This window comes from Chiloscyllium plagiosum, chromosome 26 (genome assembly GCF_004010195.1).
Source record: "Chiloscyllium plagiosum isolate BGI_BamShark_2017 chromosome 26, ASM401019v2, whole genome shotgun sequence".
NCBI classification, from domain to species: domain Eukaryota; kingdom Metazoa; phylum Chordata; class Chondrichthyes; order Orectolobiformes; family Hemiscylliidae; genus Chiloscyllium; species Chiloscyllium plagiosum.
In genome coordinates, this window is record NC_057735.1 from 49,134,560 (window position 1) to 49,157,279 (window position 22,720).

The window sequence follows — 22,720 nt, forward strand, 5'->3', positions numbered from 1 at the left end:
GATAGGTGTAGGATAATGTCAGAGGTAATTTCTTTACTCAGAGAGTAATAGGGGAGTGTTAGAGAGGGTGGACAATGAGAACCTTTTTCCACGGATGGTGATGGCTAGCACAAGGGGACATAGTTTTAAATTGAGGGGTGATAGGTGTAGGACAATGTCAGAGGTAATTTCTTTACTCAGAGAGTAGGGGAGTGGAATGGCCTGCCTGCAACAGTAGCAGACTCGCCAACTTTAAGGGCATTTAAATGGTCATTGGATCGACATATGGATGAGAATGGAATAGTATAGGATGGATGGGCTTCAGATTGGTTCCACAGGTCGGTGCAACATCGAGGGCTGAAGGGCCAGTACTGTGCTGTAATGTTCTATGTTCTATACATTGAGAGGATGTTGAAGAAGTTGTTTGGGATGCTATAGAAAGGGATACTGAGAGCTGCAGAGGGATCCAGAGAAACCTGGGACCAAGTAGGACCTAACACTCAAACTGAGTCCCATCTGCTTACCTTGGGAGATGGCTGGGGTAAGACATGAAGACAAAAGGACAGTCTTGGTGAGGTGGGTGGAATCAACACTGTCACTCTGCGTTAGTCTCAGTATGACCACAAGCCCAGTTCACAGAGAGGCGGAACAGGAAGAGAAACGAGCTGGATAAGAGTGAATTACACTGTGAAGGAGGGGAACCAGCCTCCTCACAGTTACAAAATACTTCAGCCGAGTCTATTGTTTTTAAGTCTACCATAGCCAGCAATCCACTGTCTAACCTGAGTCTTCAGTGAGGAGATACAATTCCCAATGAGGTAAGGATTCAATTGCATTTGATTCTTTCTCTATCTTAGTAACAGCCTCTCACTTTGACAACAAAATCAATCCAAATTCAGCGAACAGCAAGGTTTCTAGATTAACCATATCATCCGGCCTCAGCTGTCATAAAAAAGGAAGTCATCAGTATATAGATTGCAACCCCATATATATCGTATTCACAGCCGATGTGTGTTTTGCCTCTCTATCTGGTACTGATTGTCAGAATCAGGAATTACTGCTATGACACACGGGTCTATGCCAACTAGCTAGAAACCCATCAAAGTAATGCTTTTGTATCATGTTAGCCCATAGCAGACTGACCAGACTTCCAAGAAGGGTTGAGTTTGAACTCAGATTCATGTGACCAATGTCCAAAACTTCACTAAGGAGTGAAATTGTCCCCTTTCCATCTCAAGAGTGGCATGGTGGCTCAGTGGTTAGCACTGCTGCCCCACGGCCAGGGACGCGGGTTTGATTCCTGCCTTGGCTGACTGTCTGCGGAGTTTGTACAATCTTCCCGTGTCTATGTTGGTTTTCTCCCATGATGATCCACAGGTTAGGTGGATTGGCCATGCTAAATTGCCCATAATGTTCAGGGATGTGCAGGCTAAATGGATTAGCCTGGGAAATGCAAGGTTTTAAGGAGAGGGTTGGTGTGGACTGGATTGGCTAAGTGCTTCCACACTGCAAGGATTCAATGATTCTGTGATTGTCTACAGTGATGCCATTGAGTGGGAATGTTGCCTTGTGGTGCAGAAGGGAGTGGGTGTACCTCTGAATCGAGTCCCACCCTAGTACCGGTCACTTGCTGCATTTGTCACTCTGGTGTAGAGACGCTGAAGAGAGAGACGCCTGTTATCATTTTGAAGGGTTAGGGCTGGCTGGGTTTCTGAACCCTGCAGCCCTTTCCCAGATACCCATTGGCACTTAAGGGGGCTGGGCATGGATAGTTGAGGCAGGAGGCACAGAAACAGGCGAGTGTCGGGTATTTCTGATTGGCTTTTCCTCCTGGTGCCAATGCCATGCCAAGGTAAAGGAGTCCCAGTGTTTGATGAGTGACAGGAATTCACCAGCTAGCTCAGCAAGGGCAGGGCTAATGTTACCAAGACCCTGGGAAATGAACTGGAGTCTTCAGTGATGGAAGATCCATCTCCTAGGCACTGCTACACAATATCCAGGTGACAAAACATTTTAAAAAGTGCCTGATCCTTTTAGTTTGTGTCAGACTTTAGTTATTGAAATATGATGTAGTGTCCAAAGCCCCTGTTTCCAGTTGGAGTAACTTTATACAATAACTCAGAGTCTGTTTGCTCTCTAATAAGTGTGAGTAGATGAGGATGATAGTGTGGTGTTTGGTCAATGGCAGGGGTGTATGGGGAGCTGGGCACGGCTGGTCCCATGTTTAAACCACCAGCAAAATGTCTCCCCAGAGCTGTCTGATCCCAAACCCAGCCACAGTAGCCATGGTGACTGTCCCTGCAACAAGGTTCATGAGGGCATCTGTGTCGAGAGTGTGGTGCTGGAAAAGCACAGCAGGTCAGGCAGTGTCCAAGGAGCAGGAGAATCGACGTTTCAGGCATAAGCCCTTCATTAGGAATAAGGCTGACCCAGCTTCTACAGGTCGGTTGAGGATTGCCCATTAAATTCAATAAAAATCTGGAATTAAGAGTCTAATGATGATTAGGAGTGAATCGTCAGAAAAATCCATCTAGTTCACTAATGCTGCCATCCTTGTTTGGTGTGGCCTACCCGAGACTCCACACCCGCAGCAATGTGCTTGACTCTTAACTGTCTTGTGGGCAATAAATGTGGCTTAGCCAATGACGACCTCATCCTGTAAATGAGTTAAAAAAGGCTTTATTGAAGGGAAAAGGGACTGAATGGCCTACCTCTCCTGCCAGCTTGTTTCACATGCTATTGCTGGACATAAAAATACTGGTGAATTCAGACTGTAAGATGATGTAGTGTATACCTTGTCTTGTCATTATGTCATTTAATATGGTGTTGCACAACAACCCCTTGCACAAAGTTAATACTAATGCAATAACAGGATCAACAGCAACGTGAAATTGGCTGAGTGACAAGAAACACAGAGTAGTGGAGGGTGATCTTTTATAATGAACTGGATAAAGGTTTGTAGAGTCATACGTAGCATATAGTCATACAGTTGTACAGCACACAGAGCAGATATGCAAAATAAATCGTGTCCCATTGGCCAGCATTTGGCCCATATCCCTCTGAGATGGAAATGTGTTGCTGGAAAAGCGCAGCAGGTCAGGCAGCATCTAGGGAACAGGAGAATCGACGTTTCGGGCATTAGCCCTTCTTCAGGAAACATATCCCTCTGAACCCTACTGATGGAGCATTCTCCCCTGACAGGGAATGAAGACTTAGGGGAGAGGCAGGATCCAGGCAAATGGAAGCGTATTCATGAGAAATCGGTCAATACAGGCAGAGGGCCAAAGGATGCTCCCCTGAGGCCAGCCTCAGAAGGGAGATCCATGACACACTCTAACTCCAACAATAAAAAGTAGTATTTTTAGACATTTCTGTATTACAATGATTACATACAACGTAACCCTCCTATTCCATACACCTAATCTAATAAGACACCTAATCAATGATGGAGACCTGTTTGACCTCATGGTGTTTACCAGCCATTACAATCGCTGGTCCTTGGGATCTTTCTATGCATCTTATTTACTGTATTTCAAAGTCACTGGCTGTACTCTCTTTGATCTGTTTCAGGCTGGCTTGTCTCCTAAGGACAGCTTGAATTTTATTATTTATTGCATCTCACGTGTTGTCTCTAACAAATTCAGTTATTTCCTCTTATATTTCCCACTGTGCTATTTATGTGTACAAAAATACAAAAGGCATTGAGTTTTAACTAGTCGCTATAAGATTTGTAATGTTGATTTCTGTTCTGAAATTAGTTAAGGTTAGGGATTGCAATCTCTACTCTCGTACTCTGTGATTAGTGGCTATGAACAATCTATTCTGTCCAGGGCCAATGAGGGTCTTCCTAAAGCTAATTCAGTTTCACACATAGGCCAAATGTTTTGGTTATATGTATCTATATTTATATTGGAGAATCTCTAACTAGAAACTATTTCTTAATATTGAAGAGTAATTAAGAAATAACTGTTTACGATGAAATAGCTACCTGTTGTTCTGGTAATTATTTAGGGTTTTTAGTATACTACCACTGGTGAAAATTCTTTCATTAGTTGAGCTGAGAACATTTGCTTGTTTGTCTCAGGGATGTTCTTATCATAACCATCTAAGATGGTTGCTGCTCAAGGCTCCCTCTATTGACTTCGGAGTAGGTTCATTCAAAGGTGCTGTTATTTAGTGAAGATGACACGACAGGTTGACAGAGTTGGTAAAAAGGAGAAAGTGAGGTCTGCAGATGCTGGAGATCAGAGCTGAAAATGTGTTGCTGGAAAAGCGCAGCAGGTCAGGCAGCATCCAGGGAACAGGAGAATCGACGTTTTGGGCATAAGCAATTCCTGAAGAAGGGCTTATGCCCGAAACGTCGATTCTCCTGTTCCCTGGATGCTGCCTGACCTGCTGCAGTTTTCCAGCAACACATTTTCAGCTCAGAGTTGGTAAAAAGGCATAGAGGATCTTGAGCTTTATGACTAGACCATAGAGTACAAAATTAAGAAGTTTTTCAAACTTGTAGGAGACACTAGTTTAGCCGCAGTTGGAGTATAACATGCAGGAACGATGGGGAAGCATTGAAGACAATACAGAAAAGATTCAAAAGAAGAGTTCCGGAGATGAGGAATTTCACTGATGAGGATTGATTGGAGATGTCTTCCTTGAAGAAGAGAAGGTTGAGAGGAAATTTGATGGAGGTGTTCAAAGTCATGAGGGGTCTGGCTAGAGTAGAGAGGGAGAAACTGTTCCCATTCATGGAAGGATCAGAGGCAGAGCACACAGTTTGAAGATAATCAGTGAACGAAGCAAGAGAGGAAGCTTTAAACTCAGGTCAGGTTCTGGAATGCATTGCTCGAGAGTGTAATGAAGATTGTTTTTACAAGCGCAAGTATTAATTGCTCTACATTTCAAAGCATTATGGTACGAATTTACATCTTAATTATCTCCATGCATTTAAAGACCCTATACCATTCTCTCAGTTTCTCCATCTCTGTTACACCTTTTCAAATGATCCAACCTTGCATGCCAGTGGAATCCAGAGATCATTCAGTGCCCTCTCCCACAGATGCCCCTCTAGTGCATGGGTTTTCCCAACTAACAGCGTGAAACTTATGGGGATCCCAGCATATCAGTACAATAGACAAGGCTGATGCATTTGCAACAATCTTCAGCCCAGAGTGTGAAATGGATGTTCCATCTCAGTATCCTCTGGCATCACAGATGCCAGACTCCATCCATTTCAATTCATTCCACAAGAAAAGGTTGGAGGTATGGGATACTGCAAAAGCTACAGGCCCTGACAGCATTCCAACAATCGTTCTGAAGACTTGTGCTCCGAAACTTGCTGCTCCTCTGGCCAAGCTGTTCAAATACGGCCACAACACTGACATCTACCCAATAATGTTAGAAATTGCCAGGCATGTCATATACAATAAAAGCAGAACAAATCCAACCCAGACAATTACTGCCCTGTCAGCCTACTCTCGATCATCAGTAAAGTGATGGAAGTTGTCATAAATAGTGCTATCGAGCAGCACCTGCTCAGCAATAACCTGCGCGTGACGTCCAGTTTGGATTCTGCCAGGTCCTCTCTGCTCTTGACCTCATTACAGGCTTAGGTCAAACATAGACAAAAGAGTGCAGGGGTGCAGTAGAACTGACTATCCTTGACCTCAAGGCCTCATTTCACAAAGTGAGGCATCAAAGAGTGCCAGCAAAATTGGAATTAGACCAACAACTCTACACTGGTTGATTCTATGATTCGACAGTTGGAGTCATACTTGGCACAGAGGAAGATGACTATGGTTGTTGGAGGTCAGTCATCTCAGCTCCAGGACACCTCTGCAGGCGTTACTCAGGGTAGTTTCCTCGGCCCAACCATCTTTAGCTGCTTCATCGATGACCTTCCTCCACCAAAAGGTTAGAAGTGGGATTTCACGGAAGATCACACCATGTTAGAACATAAGATGTAGGAGCAGAAGTAGGCTACTCGGCCCATCAAATCCACTCTGCCATCCAATGAGTTCTGATCATCCACAACTCCACGTTCCTGCCTTTTTTCCATAACCCTTGATTCCCTTATTGATTAAAACTCTGTCTGTCTCGGCCTTGAATGTTCTTAATAACCCAGATTTAACAGCCTTCTGTGGTAAAGAATTACCTCGATTTGTTTTGTATATAGAAGGGGGAAACCATTCTCTCAGTTTCACTCCTTAATGGACACCCATTTCATATTTATTTTTCTCTCTCATTTCCTTTAACAACCCTGTTATCTTTTGCACTGGGCTGCTGCCTCTGTCACAATTATAAAAAAACATTTTCCAACACCCGTCCAGTCTGAAGAAGAATCATAGTGAATTTCAAACATTAACTCTTCCAAGATGCTGCCAGACCTGTTGACTTTCTCATACAGTCCATCTGCGTTCCCTATTCCCTGCTGAACCTGTCTGTTATCATTCTGTAATCTGTTCACAAGGATACCCAAATTCCTCTGATCTACAGCTTTCTGTAGTCTTCCTCCATTTAAATGCTGTTCCGCCCCAAAATTCTTCTTGGCAAACTGTATAACCTCACATTTCTCCACATTGCATTCTAACTGCCAGGTTTTGCCAACTCACGTAACCTACCTATATCTCACTCTAGGCTCATTGTTAAAAATCACTCAACACCAGGTTATAGTCCGACAGGTTTAATTGGGAGCACACTAGCTTTCGGAGCGACACTCCTTCATCAGGTGATTGTGGATCAGGTGACAATCACCTGATGAAGGAGCGTCGCTCCGAAAGCTAGTGTGCTTCCAATGAAACCTGTTGGACTATAATCTGGTGTTGTGTGATTTTTAACTTTGTACATCCCAGTCCAACACCGGCATCTCCGAATCTAGGCTCATTGTGGTATCCTTACCACTTGCTTTCCCAGACTTTTGTGTCATCTGTAAAGATGGTTATAATATTCAGTTTCCTCATCCAAATCATTAGAGTCATAGTCATACAGCGCAGAAACAGACGTTTCGGTCCACCTCATCCATGCCAACCAAGTTTCCCAAACTAAGCTAATCCCATTTGCCTGCATTTGGCCAATATCCCTCTAAACATTTCCTATTCATATACTTATCCAAATGTCTTTTAAATGTTGTAACTATAATGTTGTTGGCATGGAGGCACAGTGGTTAGCACTGCTGTCTCACAGCACCAGAGACCCAGGTTCAATTCCCGCCTCAGGTGACTGACTGTGTGGAGTTTGCACATTCTCCCTGTGTCTATGTGGGTTTCCTCCGGGTGCTCCGGTTTCCTCCCACAGTCCAAAAATGTGCAGGTCAGGTGAATTGGCCATGTTAAATTGCCCGTCGTGTTAAGTGTAGGGGATTGGGTCTGGGTGAGTCACGCTTTGGTGGGTCAGTGTGAACTTGTTGGGCTGAAGGGCCTGTTTCCACACTGTAAGTAATCTAAACATCATAACTGCAGTTACCACTTCGTCTGGCAGTTCTTTTCATTTCGGAGCCACCCTCTGTGTGAAGAGGTTGCCCTCAGGTCCCTTTTAAATCTTTCCCCTCTCATCTTAAAAATATAGTTTTGAACTCCCCCACCCTAGGGAAAATACTTTCGCTATTCACCTTATCTGTGCACGGTCACTATTTTATAAACCTCTAAAGGTCATCCATCAAACTCCGATGTTCCACCAAAAGAAGTCCCAGCCTGTCCGGCCTCTCCTTATAACTCAAACCCTCCAGTCCAGTCAACATCCTTGCAAGTCTTTTCTGCACCCTCTCCAATTTAATAATATCCTTTCCATAGCAGAATGATCAGAACTGTACACAGTCCTTCAAAAGTGGCCTCACCAACATCTCGTACAGCCTCAACATGACACCCCAACTTCTATACTCAGTAGTTTGATCAGTCAAAGCAAGTGTGCTAAACACCTTCTGAAACACCCTATTTATCTGTGACACAAATTTTAAAGCATTATGTACCTGAGCCCCAGGTCTCTCTGCTCAACAACACCATTGAGGGGCCTACTATTGTATAAGTGACTGGATTTGATTGATCTATTATTGCCATATGTACCTAGATACAGTGAAAAGCTTTGTCCTGCATGCAGTACAGATCACAACATAGAAAGATCATAGGGTGATTGAACAGCGTGAGGAATACAGCGTACAGCTGCAGAGAAGGTGCACAAAAAGCAAGATCAATGGTAGATTTGAAATTTGAGAGGTCCGTTCAGAAGTCTAATAACAGCGGAGAAGAAGATGTTCTTGAACCTATTGGTTAGTGTGTTTAAGCTCTTCTCCCCAACAAAAGAGGTTGGAAGAGTTTATGACTGAGGTGGGAGTAATTTTTGATGATGACGGTTGCCTTTCCCTGGTTCCGAGAAGTATGGGTGAAGTCAATGAATGGAAGGTTGGCTTGCATGTTGGTCTGGGCAGTGTTCACAACTTTCTGTAGTTTCTTATGGCCCTGGGCTGAGGAGTTGCCAAACCAAGCTGTGATGCATCCAGAGAGAATGCTTCCAATGGTGCATTTGTAAAAGTTGGTGAGGTTTCTTAAAGACATTACGTCCTGAGAACAAAGAGGCATTGTTGTGCCTTCTTGACCATGGGTGGTCCAGGACAGATTGTTGGTGATCATTACTCCTAGGAACTTGACACTCTAAACCATCCCACCCCTATCTCCATTTATGTAGATGGCACATGTCCTCCTCATTAGTTCTTGAAGTCGATGATCAGCTCTTCAGTTTTGCTGATATTGAGGGAGAGATTGTTATCTGTGCATCAAGTTAACAAGCACACTATCTCTTTCCTGTATTCTATCTCGTCATTGCATGATGCCTGGCAAGCAATGCAGTGTCATCAGCAGACATATAGATGGAGGTCGGACAAAATTTGACTGCACAGTCATGAGTGTACAGGGTATACGACCTGCCCTTGTTTATTTTGTCAAATGCAACACCCAAGCATTTATCCAAATTAAATTTCACCTGCCACTCCTCAGCCCCTTGGCCCAATTGATCATTGTCAATAATTGAGGACCCTGCACAAACCTCTGTAGCAATCCATTAGTTCAATGAAAATGTCTTCTTTTTCCCAACTTTCTGGTCTTTTATTAGGCATGATTGCACCTATATGAAGCAATGCTGACTCTGCTTGATCAGATTATATTTGTCTAAATGCTGTGCCATTGCATCCTTTATAATTGACTCTTACACTTTCCCAACAGTGGATGTTAACTGACCTAGTGTAAACTGTTTTTTGGCTCCCTCCCTTTTTAAATAAAAATGTCACGTTTGCAGTTTTCCAATCCTCCGAGACTTTCGCAGAATCAACAACTTTTTCTAATACAGTCCCTACAGTGTAGAAGCAGGTAATTCAGCCCATCAAGTCCACAACCACCCTCCTTCTTATGGACATTACTTCCTAGGAACGAAGAGGCATCGTTGGGCCTTCTTGACCATGGGTCAAAACAGCATCCCATCCAGACCCACCATATCACTGTGGCCCTGCACTTCCCGTGGCTAATCCACCGAGCCTGCACATCCCTGGGCACTACAGGCAAAGTAGCATTGCCAATCCATCTAACCTGCACATCTTTGGCCTGTGAATGGAAATCAGAGCACCCAGAGGAAACCCACACAGAAACAGGAACAACGTGCAAACTCCACACAGACGGTCACCCAAAGGTGGAATCAAAACTGGGTCCCTGGTGCTGTGAGGCAGCAGAGGTTAACCACTGAGCCAGTGTACTGCCCTTCCAATGCTTGAAGGATTACTACCAATGCATTACACTATCTCTGTGGCTAATTCCTTTATTATATTAAAATGTAACCCATCAGGGCTAGGGGTCTTTCTGGTTTTACACTTCTTAAGTTTCCTTTCTCTTTCGTTAAAGTATTTATTTCCTCTTCTCCTTTTACTTTTGAATATTTAGAGATCTTTAAAAAAATTAGTGTCTTTAACTGTGAAGGTGGGTGCAAAATATTTATTTAACTCCTCTGCCATGTGTAGCACCATGTTCAATTGCTCAGATACTGATGTTATCTATGCTCCAATGCAGCATGATCTGGAGAAGGTCCAGGTATGGGCTGGCAAGTACAAGTAATATTGACCCCACCCCAATGCCAGATGATGACTATCTCCAACACAAAAAAGTCCTAACTATCACCTCTTGACATTTCATAACAATACGATTACTAAATCCCCAACTGTCCACGACCTGGGAGTTACTGTTAACCAGAAACTCAGTTGGACTCACAATATCAATGTAGTAGCTACCAGAGCAAGTCTGAGGCTAGGGATTTTGCAGTGAGTAACTCACCTCCTGACTCCCCCAAACCTGTCCATCATCTCCAAGGTACAAGACAGGAATGTGATGGAATGTTTCCCACTTGCCGCTCCAATAACATTCAAGGAGCTTGACACCACCCAGGACAAAGCAGCCCGCAACATTTATTCACTCTGCCACTGACACATAGTTACCATTTACAAGACGTACTGCAGCAACTATCCAGATTCCTTCAACAACATCTTCCAAACCAATGACCTCTACCATCTCGAAGAACAAGGGCAGCAGATACATGGGCACACCACCCCCTGCGAGTCCCCCTCTGAGCCATTCACCACCCTGACTTGGAAATATATCTCTATTCCTTCAGTGTCGCTGGGTCAAAATCCTGGAATTCTCTCCCTCAGGGCATCGTGGGTCAACCTACAGCACACAAATGATTAACAGACTGATATCCATATATTAATTTAGACAACAAAAGACATTCAGATAGTCACAAAGGTTTATTATAAATCTCCTGTATAATATAAACATGAATTTGATAAATTTAAACCAGAAATTTGCTCCTTTTTTTGTCAGAATGCAGATGTCGCTGCGTTTAAACCTGCTCTTCACCTAATTTCTGATCATTTTCTTGGCCCATCACCAGCTTCTTTCACACTCATGCCATTACACCTTCAGTCATTTAGTTGCTCCTCCTCTCCACACTATCCCAGAACTTTCCATTTGTCCTTTCCCCACCCCTGCTTTGCCTGCCTTTGTATTTCTGTAAAAGCTGTTAGATCTGTGGTTTGGATTTGAACATAGACAGTTCTGAAGAAAGTCTGAAACATGAAATGCTCGTCCATGTAAGCTAGCTGCCTGATCTGACCATGTTACCAGTGGTGTTCCATGTTTATTTATGCTGCTGCAGTTTCCAATGTACTTGATGTCACGCGTTATAAGTATGTTGATACTATAGCTTGCCAGCAGTGCTTCACTTTGATCAGTATCTTGGTCCTGGCTCATGTGCCATATTTACAATAACACGGTGACCTGGAGTGATAGAACTCACAGAAATTTCTGTGGTTTAGAAGTGTGAATATAAAAAGCAGCTTAAAAATACTCCACCAGTGACAAATAGGAGCAAACAAATCGCAAAGCAAAGAGCAGCCCTCAGCCTAGTGAACCCTCAGGAAGTTACCAAATTACTCGCGCAATTCTGCAGTAAGTCACAGAAATTCTTGCAGGTTTCTTGAAATTACATCTAAAAGACAACAGAAACTTGCAACTACATAGCACCCAACACAACCTCACCCTGAAGTGCTTTACACCCAATGGTGAAGTGTTGTTGCTGTTGTAATGTAGAAAACACAGCAGGCATTTTATGCAAAGCAATAACCCATGAATAGCCATGTGGTACTAACCAGCCAATCTGCCTTAGAAAGATTGATTTAGGGATACATATTGGCCAAAACATTGAGAACTTGCCAATGGCATGGTGGCTCAGTGGTTAGCCCTAATGCCTCATATTGCTAGGGACCCAGGTGTGATTCTATCCTCAGGAAACTATTTGTATAGAGTTTGCACAATCTCCTTCTTTTTGTGTGGGTTTCCTCCAGGTGCTCCAGTTCCCGCCCACAGCACAAAGACGTACAGGTAAGGTGGATTGGCCATGCTAAAATGCCCATATTATCCAGGGATGTGTTGGCTAGGTAGCTGAGCCATGGGTAATGCAGCGTTACAGGGATTGGGTGGGATGCTCTTTAGAGAGTCGGTGAGAACTCAATGGGCTGAATGGCCTGCTTTCACATTGTTAGGATTCTATGATCTGGTAACCCTGGGATCTAGTACATCAACCTGAGCAGGTAGACGGAGCCTTGCTTTAGGTCTGTGGATAGAAAAGATTTAGAGGGGTGCAGGCAAATAGAACAAGTTCAAGTTTCAGAAACGTGATTGGCATGGATGATTTGGAACGAAGAGCCTGCTTCCGTGCTGAAAGACTCTGTCTTACCTGATCGCATCACTCTCCATTGCACTGGGAGTGTCAATTGACATTCGACACTCAAAAACCTCAAGCGAAAATTGAATACACAGCTATCTGACTCAGAGGTGAAAGTACAACCACATTCCTTCCTAGTTCCCTCACTCTGTGAAGTCAGCTGGCACAGAACCTTCTTTTGATAGAACTGTCATTTAATAATAATCATACGTAACTAGGCTGGATTCCAAATTATTTACCTATTCTACTAAACCTGCTGTTCACTCAGCTAACAGTAACTATATCATAGGACAGAGAATAAATCAGCAGATCATGAAGCCATCTAACAAAGGCAGTGCATCAAACGTGAGTGCTTCTAATCTTCATGTAATTTGGGAAGCTCAAATTTACGGGGCTAGCCACAAGGAGGAACTCAGGGAGCATTCGGGACTGTTTCCCAGAACAACATACTGTAGACCCAACCAGGGATCCAGTTTATTTGGACCAGGTAAAATTTAATGATCAGATTTAATCAATGATCTCAGTGTATAAGATACCTAAGGAAATAGTGACCATAACATGGAAGACCATAACATTCTATTTGAGACTGAGAAACTTAAGTCAGAAATAACTGTGACAAATGTAAATAAGGTAATTACAAAGAAATGGGGCAGAGTTGGCTGGAGTGAACTGGGAAGTGAGATTACCAAAAAAGACACTTGAGAAATAATGACAGACATTTAAGAAAATAAGCTCATGACTCACAGCAAAGGAATTCCAGAAGTATTTTAAGAAGGGGATAAATCAGCTATAGTTCCCCAAGGAGGCTAAGGATAGTATCAGATTGAAAGGGGAAAAAAAGGAATGTGACAAGATTACAGGTCATTCTGATATAATGTGCATTTCATTAATGCAAACTCATTGTAACACAATTGACAAATTGGGGACACTTTTTACAGTGCAGATTTTTAAAATGTGTTGGCTGTAATGTGGTGATGTGTTGTTTCTAAAGCACTCTTTTACTATAATGCAGGATTGCATGAGAATGCAACCATTGCGTTATCGAAGAATTACCTGTCGTGGTAAACCAGAGGAGTGAGTACATTTTAAAAGCTAATAAAGGAAGACCAAAAAATAGGGAGAAACTAAACTATGAGAGTAAACTAAAAATTATTATAAAATTGGATAGTAAGAGCTTCTTAAAATATATAGATAGAAAGAAATAGAGAGGTCAAAATGAACATGGACCCTTTAGAGAATGAAGCTAGGGATTATACTGAGGAACCAGGAAATGGCAGAGGAGTTGAATAAATACATTGTATCAATCTTCACGTTAAAAGATAAAAATAGCATTCCAGAAATACAAACATATAAACAGATATTTTGCATCAGTTTATAGGGTGGGGATACTTTGAATAGCAGAACAATTTTATGATAGTAATAAAACATTTGGAAAATCACATAGCTTTGTGAAAGGGAAATCCTGACTAACTATTTTGTCAGAGTTCTTTGAGGAAATCTCAAACAGAGTTGATAGAGGGGAACCAACAGATGTGTTATATGTGGACTTCAGAAGGAGTGTGACTAGGTACCTAACAAAAGGTTAAGTCATAAGATGAGATCCCATGGTGAAGGAGGCAATGTTTTGATGGGGATAGAGAATTGGTTCATGGGCAGGAAACAGTGTGTGGTGATGTGTGGTTAGTTTTCAGGTTGGAAACCTATAACCAGACGGGTTCCACAGGGATCAGTGTGGGACCGCAACTGTTTACAATATATATTAATGACTTGGAGCAAGGAAGTGAATGTACTATAGCCAAATTTTCAGGTGATACAAAAACAGTTGGAAAGGCAAGTTGTGAGAAAGGTAGAAACAGTTTACAGCGAGATATTGATAAGTAAAGAAAGTGAAAAAATAATTGGCGAATGGGGTGTAATGTGGAAAAGTGTAAAATTGTTCATTTTGGAAGGGAGAAAAAAAAAACAGAGTATTATTTAAATGAAAAATTGCAGAACGCTGCAACACAAAGGGACTTGGATGATCTTGTGCATGAAACACAGAAAGCTGGGACCCAGTTACAGCAGTTAATCAGGAAGGCTAACAGAATGTTGGCCCTTATTTCAGTGGGGTTGGAGAATAAGAGTTGGGAAATTTTACTGCGACTGTACCTGGTGGGCAGGGAGAGAGTATGGGGAGTGAGAGTGGTGTGGGACGGAGAGTGTAGTGGGATGGAGAGTGTAGTCCAATGGGAGAGTGTATTGGGATGGAGAGTGTAGTGCGATGGGAGAGTGTATTGGGATGGAGAGTGTAGTGCGATGGGAGAGTGTATTGAGATGGAGAGTGTAGTGCGATGGGAGAGTGTATTGGGATGGAGAGTGTATTGGGATGGAGAGTGTTGTGCGATGGGAGAGTGTATTGGGATGGAGAGTGTAGTGCGATGGGAGAGTGTATTGGGATGGAGAGTGTATTGGGATGGAGAGTGTATTGGGATGGAGAGTGTATGGGGATGGAGAGTGTATTGGCGTGGAGAGAGTTAGTGGGATGGGAGAGTGTATTGGGATGGAGAGTGTATTGGGATGGAGAGTGTTGTGCGATGGGAGAGTGTATTGGGATGGAGAGTGTAGTGCGATGGGAGAGTGTATTGAGATGGAGAGTGTATTGGGATGGAGAGTGTATTGGGATGGAGAGTGTAGGAAACTCAAGGCTGGTGGAGGTCCAAGATCTTCTTGTCGGAGCTTGTCTCCTGTTGACCAACACAGACACCCTAAAGCCAGCAGCATGTCCTGAACTGTTGTAGGCCTCCTCCAGCTCTGAGTCCTTTCAGAGTGGTGAAAGCCTGCAGTTCAGTTGAAATCCTGGACCCAATGATGACTTAGTACCTGGCTTCCCTCATTAAAGAAGACCCTGTTACCTTCCCATGGGTGTCCTTCCTGCCTGCTCAATATATCAGGTTCAAATTTAAAACTGGCAGTTTTAGAGGTGTCACGTCTTTATAACCATGCCTGGGTGGCACGGTGGCACAGTGGTTAGCACTGCTGCCTCACAGTGCCAAGGACCCGGGTTCAATTCCCGCCTCAGGCGACTGACTGTGTGGAGTTTGCACATTCTCCCCGTGTCTGCGTGGGTTTCCTCCGGTTTCCTCCCACAATCCAAAAATGTGCAGGTCAGGTGAATTGGCCATGCTAAATTGCCCGTAGTGTTAGGGGAAATGGGTCTGGGTGGGTTGCATGTCGGTGTGGACTTGTTGGGCCGAAGGGCCTGTTTCCACACTGTAAGTAACCTAATCTGAATGACTTGGTGATGGGGGAGGGGTGTTGCCGTCATTTTGTTTCTAGCTCATTTGCATATCATGGGCTTTTGGGTTGTACAATACACTTGCAGCTTTCCGCTGTTTCCTACTCCAGCTGCAGCAACGATGTCTCTCTCACTCACCACTTCCTCCGATGTAAAAACCCACTGTCAAAACATTGACAGGTCAAATGATCTAATTCTCAACCCCAGAAAGGATGTGAATGCTGGCTGGGTCAGGTTTGGGGGTCAACCTGAACTTTCAAAACTGAGACCAATCAATTTATTTTTGTTGGCGATATTGTGCAAAAGCCTGAGTGAGGCTTTGGCTAGCTGATATCTGGCTGAAAGATAGAGTCGGTGACAGTAGGAGGAACCTATTTGTATTCCTGTCCCTTCTTATGTTGCAAACCTGGGTGTGTTATTAAACTGCAGCCTGTCACCACTACCACCCCATAACAGGACTCAGTTGGCTGTGCTCGGATCCCAGGCAGTGGGGAGTCAGGAATGGAAGACTCCATCCTTCTCCAGTGTCCAGTCATCTGGTGGAACCAGCAGTATGCCCTAACCATCAGGCTGACCACAGCTAATTTAATGTACAGATCTATATCCAGCTGTAACACAGAGAGCTGATTGGTTTCGAACCAGGAACTTTTTTAATCAACATCACAAACTAACCACTTGAGGGAGTTCACATCCGTCACAGAGCATCTATGTGTCAACAGATTAACCTAGTCCCTCCGAAGCGCTGCACTAATGACCAAATTCCTTTCATTTATTGTCACATTATTGCTTGATTGGCACCACACCCTCAAACATAGTCCCTCCACCAGCGATGTTCAGTAACAGCAGTGTGTACCATCTCCAAAGTACGCTTCAGAAAGCCACCAAAGCTCCTCAGACAGCACTTTCCAAACCCATAACCACTTCCATATAGAAGGACAAGGGCAGTAGATACATGGAACATCATCAGTTCAAGCTCCAAGCCACTCAGCATCCTCCCTTGGAAATATATCACCGTCCCTTCACTGTCACTGAATGAAATCCTGGAAGTCCCTCCCTGGGGGTATTGTGGGTCAACCTACACACAAAGACCACATCGGTTCAACAAGCCTCCATCTTTGTCAAGGGCAACTAGTGACAGACAATATATACTGGTCCAGCCAGTGACACCTGTATCTGTCAGAGAATAAAATAATGAGAGCATTGAGTTTGTTTCCTGGTGACCCTATCTCATTCTTGGCTCTTTATTTGCTCCATCCAGATTTGACTTGGTCATGTTCTGGAATTCAGAGGAAGTCCAGACTCATCCAAACCATTTCTTTGGTAAGTTGAGTCCTCTCTTCACACTGTACAGCTGAGTTACTGAGGCAAAGCAGTGACCGACAGGCTTCCAGATTCCATCAATTCTCCCCTTCAGCTAGGAGTTACAAAGCAGGTCAGAGGCTGGGGAGCCCCTTAAGGACAGGGAGAACTTTTCTATCTTCACTGTTTCAGGATTGTGGGATTGGCTGCCAATCTTCAATCACCCTTGAGCTGCGTGGCTTGCTGGACCATTGCAGAAGCCAGTTCACAGTCAACACTTAATCTGTAGTCAGGCCAGACTGGGTAAGAAGGGCAGATTTCCCTTCCCAAAGGATATCAGTGAATTAGTGAAGAGTGACTCATTCATCAGCACAGGGAAAGGCCTGTTCACATATTGAGTGCAGCAGATCAGAATTTACAAAAGAGGATGCTATTGATCAAATATTAATGGAAGTGGCACAGTGGCACAGTGGGCAGCACTGCTGCCTCACAGAGACCCGGGTTCAATTCCCGCCTCAGGCGACTGACTGTGTGGAGTTTGCACGTTCTCCCCGTGTCTGCGTGGGTTTCCTCCGGGTGTTCCGGTTTCCACCCACAGTCCAAAAATGTGCAGGTTAGCTGAATTGCCCGTAGTGTTAGGTGAAGGGATAAATGTAGGGAAATGGGTCTGGGCGGGTTGCGCTTCAGCGGGTCAGTGTGGACTTGTTGGGCCGAAGGGCCTGTTTCCACACTGTAAGTAATCTAATCTAATCTAATCAAAGTTGATCAAGGTAATGGATGGTATCAACCATGGGAGTGTGGGTGAGTGCCCACTATCAGTGTGCCTCACCGATCAGCACTGCCTCAACAGGGGTCTGGCCTGTGGAAATTTACAGTTGTGGGCAAGGTACTTGTTTAACACTGAGGGGTCTTGCCATTCCCCTCTTCCAAGCTGCTCTCACCCCTGACTCTTTAACCTCTGCCCCAGTTCCCTCTGTGAAATGTATTTGTTTTTATTCAGTTCTATTCTGGTAGTTTGTACAGACACGTTGAGGCAGAGCTGAAACCAAACACCAGACCACACCTGCCTGGCAGTGCCGCAGGCTCTGGGGTGTTTGTTTTACAGCGTGGTGCGTTTGCCAGCTTTCAAGACAGGTAAAGTAACAAAGGTCAAGAGGGAGAATTAATGAAGCTCCCTACCCGCCAACCACCTCCTACAAATACACAACTGAGGTCAGCCCAGGGAACAGGGCTGCCTTCTCTAGTGAGATGAATTTCGGGAGTTTTTATCACATGGCTCCTTGCCCAAAGGGCCACCAAGCCCCAGTTCGCATCAACCCCCTACCCCCCCACCCCCACCCCCCCACATTGTCCCCGGCCTTCAGTGATTTACTCCGACTTTTGACCTCCATTCTCCCATCAACCCTTGGCCCCCATCTATCCCCCACTGGCCCACACATTACACCATCTTTATATCCCAGTTAGCAACAGATTTGTGGTTACCCCCATTGATCAATTCCAGTCAAATAGCCTTTTTCCTATCGGGCCAATATTTCAAGAACTACTGAAAACGTTCAAAGAAAATAAATAAAGCACATCTTTTGTCAAATGTCTTTTTAAAAATCTTTCTCCAGAGTTGCTCGCAGCAGTGTCACAGATTAGCAAGATGGCGCAGGACGACACACTGAGCTTTTTAATTTGGTTCCAATCTCCTGCCTTTTCCCTGGTATATTGTTCCTTTTCCCTGTTATATTGTTCCTTTTTAAATAATTATCCAATGCCTCAAGTTAACCTGTCTCCAACACACCCCACACCCTAATTACTCGCAGTGTGAACATTCTCTCCCAGATGGCATTATGGGTAAACCTACAGCAGGTGGACTGCAGCACTTTAAGAAAGCAGCTCAGCACTACCTTCTCAAGGGGTAACTAGGGACAGGCAATAAGTGCTGGGCCCAGCCAGCAACTCCCGCATCTCACAAATGAATTTTTAAAAATATTTTTTGTCACCTTGCACTTGCTTGTTTTGTAAAGCATTTTAAAGCGATGCCCTGTGGTTCTCAATTATTTACAAGTGGGAACAGTTTCTCCCTTTATACGATCTGCTAAATTTTAGTTTATCAGATAGCAGCACGATCCCTGCTATAGGATTGGCAACTCCAGACCACAACAAACGGCTGCAAATATAAAAGATAACAAATATTTACACTTGCACAATAAACATACATGCTGTGATCTTTGGAATTGTAAATGTAACCAAACAGATTCAGAGCTGGAAAGTGAAGGGCAGGGTGGGGAATAGAAGATTGTGTTCTATTGGAATCGGGCAAAGTGGATTTGGACTGCATGTCTCACCCTCTCCCAACCTCCATCACCTGCCTTCCTCACATAATGAAGTTATTTCGGTCCCTTGGCAGCCCCCTCAACCCCTGACTTTACTCCTGAATTTCTTTACTCCAGAGAAACATCTCCTGAACTTTGGCATCCTGGCATACATTTACGGAGATTGAGGGCACGAGTGAGAGGTGTGGGTGAGGAGGAGGAGTGAGCAGAGTTGGGAAGAGACGGGGAGGTGATGGCGGGAGACTAGAGAGGAGAGGTAGAACTGGAGGGAGTTAGCAGTGACTGCTACTAATCCTCCTGGCATTTCCAGGAATTGGAGATTAATCACAAGGATGACGCTGAGCAACCCAAGAGAAACTTTACTGGGCTTTTAAACACATGTTCTAATTTTTTAATACATTTGTTTATTAGCTATTAAAAAGTTGAAGGTGGGAAAAAATTTAGTGCAGAAGGTGACGTGGTGAAATCTCTGGGAATACGTTCAACAAAAGTTATTAATCCTTCCTGGAATCTGCTTGCGAGACACAGACATTGATACAAAACAGGATTAAATAGTGTGCAAGCAGTGTACCTAGAGGGAGAGAGAGAGAGACCGAGAGAGAAAAATGTGATTTTTCTTTACAAAGTCCCTGCTATAGGAATTGTTGAAAGAGATACACTGGGGAGGGAAAACAATGGCAGACCTGTAATAGGAGAGAGGGAAACCTGTTTGGGAAGGACAGCAGAAAGGAATAGCCATTTTTAAAGTGGAAGGAAAGACAAAAAGAGAGACATTGGGTGAGTAATGGAGAGAGGAAAACAGTCAGGGAGAGGGTCAGAGAGTGAGAGACAAACAGAGCAACAACGAAAGGGAGAGTGACACAACAGCAAAAGATGCAGAGACAGACAGAGGAAAAGAGCGTACTTTTGGGCTGAACATTCCCTGCATGTTGGAGATGATGTGTACGTGCTGGCGTTGGACTGGGGTGGACAAAGTTAAAAATCACACAATATCAGGTTATAGTCTGACAGGTTTATTTGAACATACAAACTTTTGGAGCACCGCTCATTCGTCAGGTAGCTAGTGGGGCAGGCACATAGGACACAGACTTTATACGTAAAAGATCAAAGTGTCTTACAGCTGATACGATTAGTCAAACCGAGATGGCTGTTAAGTCTTGAATCACTTAGAAAGGGGAAGCAGGTTTCAACTGATTAATATGTAAATCCCAGAATTTCTTTGAAGTCACAGCCCCGAAATAACTTAAGGTTTTATCAGTGGATTTAAAAAGATGACCTTACAAAAGGTAAAATGTAACACTGACTGACTGCCCACAGATTTTTGAGCAAAATAGAATATATCTGCAAATACAGCAAGGAGTTGGGAGGATTGGCAATAGGGTGACAGTCAGTCCAATATCTCCTGGACGCCATGCCCAATAGGCAACCTCATGGCATTGCCAATCAAAGGACTCAAGTGGCCAATTTAGGGCCATTTCTTGTCTCTGTGGGCATTTGCCTACATCAGGAAAGCACTACCACCCCATGGCGAAACAATGAGGAAATTCATAGGCATGACAGTAGAGAGGAGATGACCTCTGTGGCCCATAGAGGACTCTTTGTCAGAGATGACTACCTTAACAGGCTGCTTGTGCACCACAGCTTCCAGCCTCCCAGTCACAGTGCTTGCCTACCTGGCCCTGGATTCCTTAAAGATATCTACATGGCTGTTAGGATGCAGCTATTGGGATACTCTGTCACTGGTTCAGCCCCAGCACGGCCACTGTTTGCAAGAACACTGCCAAACTCTCCAACTGATTCAGCAGATGGGGCACAAACCTCACCTGGATAATGGCACATTAATTAGTCACCGATGACAAAATGATACCCATTGCCTGCCAGAGGGATGTCAACTCACTGTAACTCCTGGTGGCAGAAGTAAATCATTGTCAGAGAAATTCAGTCCAAAGCATATTAAAGAGAGAGAGAGGGAGAACACATTGATAATAGGTGATATTGAGATTCAACAAAGAAAGAATTGCTTTAGGGAAGTGAAAGTATCACAGAGGGACTGTGTAGGACAAAAGTGGAGGAAGTGAGATCCTATTGATGTGCAGATAGAAGGAAAGCCATGAGCAACAATGAACACACCCAAATTAGCTGCAATAAAATCCCAAACCGAAAGCACAAAGAAAAATTGGTGGTTTTCCAAAGGCAGTGTTTGACTGTGTTTCTTGCACAAGTTCATTCACACATTAATTTCAGTTCCCAAATTATGTTGATTCATAGAGATTTTTGGCATTATATGAGGCTATCCTTATTTTAAAGACAAAGTTAATGGTACAAGCTGTTTGCTGACAGTGTACTGTGGACTGTCCCACAATTCAGAGATTGCTTCAGTCAGTCAGGCAAGCTGTGTCATGAATACCTGATGTTCAGCTAACACTGGAATGCAGCATCCAGCCAGGCCAACACAACTCCCCAGATTCACAAACGAAGTCCACCCGATCCACAAACTAATGGTCTTGTATTGAACAAATGCAGCAGTATACTGCAACTCAACATCAATCAAATTAACCTGTTTACCCCTTTGCAACCAGTTCTTAAGCAACTTCCCAAATTGCTTACAACACAAAGCCATTTACCACAGCGTCACAACAAACCTCTTCGTTTACTCATCATCGTAAATTTATTCATACAGAAATAGAGACAAGAAAAACTAATTTGGCCGCTCAAACCGGAAGATATATTTATTTATTAATGTTCATCTCCTTCAAGTCAGATCTTTTACTCAACATCACTTTAATCTTGAAATGTTAAATTGTGTTTCCTACCCCCCCCCCCCAAACAGGATTTTGGGGGAGAAGATTGCACTATCCTTTCTATGAAGAACAACTTCCTGACACAATCCTACCTCATCCAATCTCAAATCTTAAGGTAATGACATGTCTTTGTTTCGAATTACCCAACCCATTCACTTAATCATCTTGAAAAACCTGAATTGAGCCACACTTCAATGTTTTATAAAAGAGGGAAGATAAATCTAATCTCCTTTAATCCTATCTGCAATTAATTTCTATCTATACACCACGCCTCTGTACTCGATCCAGAATTCCCATTATCCTTATTTCCAACATTGGACATAAACAAGCCACCAGCTATCCCAGAGACATAATTAATCCCCCTTCAGAAATCTGACTCCCAAAGTCTTGTAGCATCTGGTTTAAATAATATCTGCTGCTCTGGGGTTTCAGGTTGGGGGTTCCTGGCTTGTTTCTCCCCCTCCTCAACACTCTATCCATGGAGGTCCTGCTGGAGTGGCCATCATCATCAATCCAGGAGGGCTGCAAACTCCTCAACTCCCTTCCCTAGGGTTCAACCTCCCCTTAACCACCACCTCCCTCCATCACCAGGAGGCTTGCCCGCTCCTCAATGTACACTCTCCCCACTTGAGGGCAGCACCCCATCCTCAACTACCTCTCCTTACCCCCAGGAGGGTTGTCTCTCCTAAAACCCCTCTTCCAACCTCAAAACCCCCCTACCCACTCTTCAACCCTAACACCCTCTCGTCACCCCCAACCCTTTGTACTCCTGCTCCCGGATCTCACTACCCCTTTCTCAT

The 22,720-nt window shown here is 43.9% G+C and overlaps 1 protein-coding gene across 2 annotated transcripts in view; it reads left to right on the top strand.

Annotated features, from left to right (window-relative positions):
• Positions 1-670: 670 nt before the first annotated feature.
• LOC122563335 (DENN domain-containing protein 2D-like) overlaps positions 671-22,720 on the top strand; it is an 86,798-nt gene continuing 64,748 nt past the window's right edge. The window contains exons 1-2 of one of the 2 annotated variants that reach the window (XM_043717078.1): positions 671-797; positions 16,758-16,819. In XM_043717078.1, coding sequence (XP_043573013.1) covers positions 793-797; positions 16,758-16,819 — 67 coding nt within the window. In that variant the 5' untranslated portion in view covers positions 671-792. The remainder of the gene's footprint in view (positions 798-16,757; positions 16,820-22,720) is intronic. The other variant, XM_043717079.1, reaches the window with a different exon arrangement.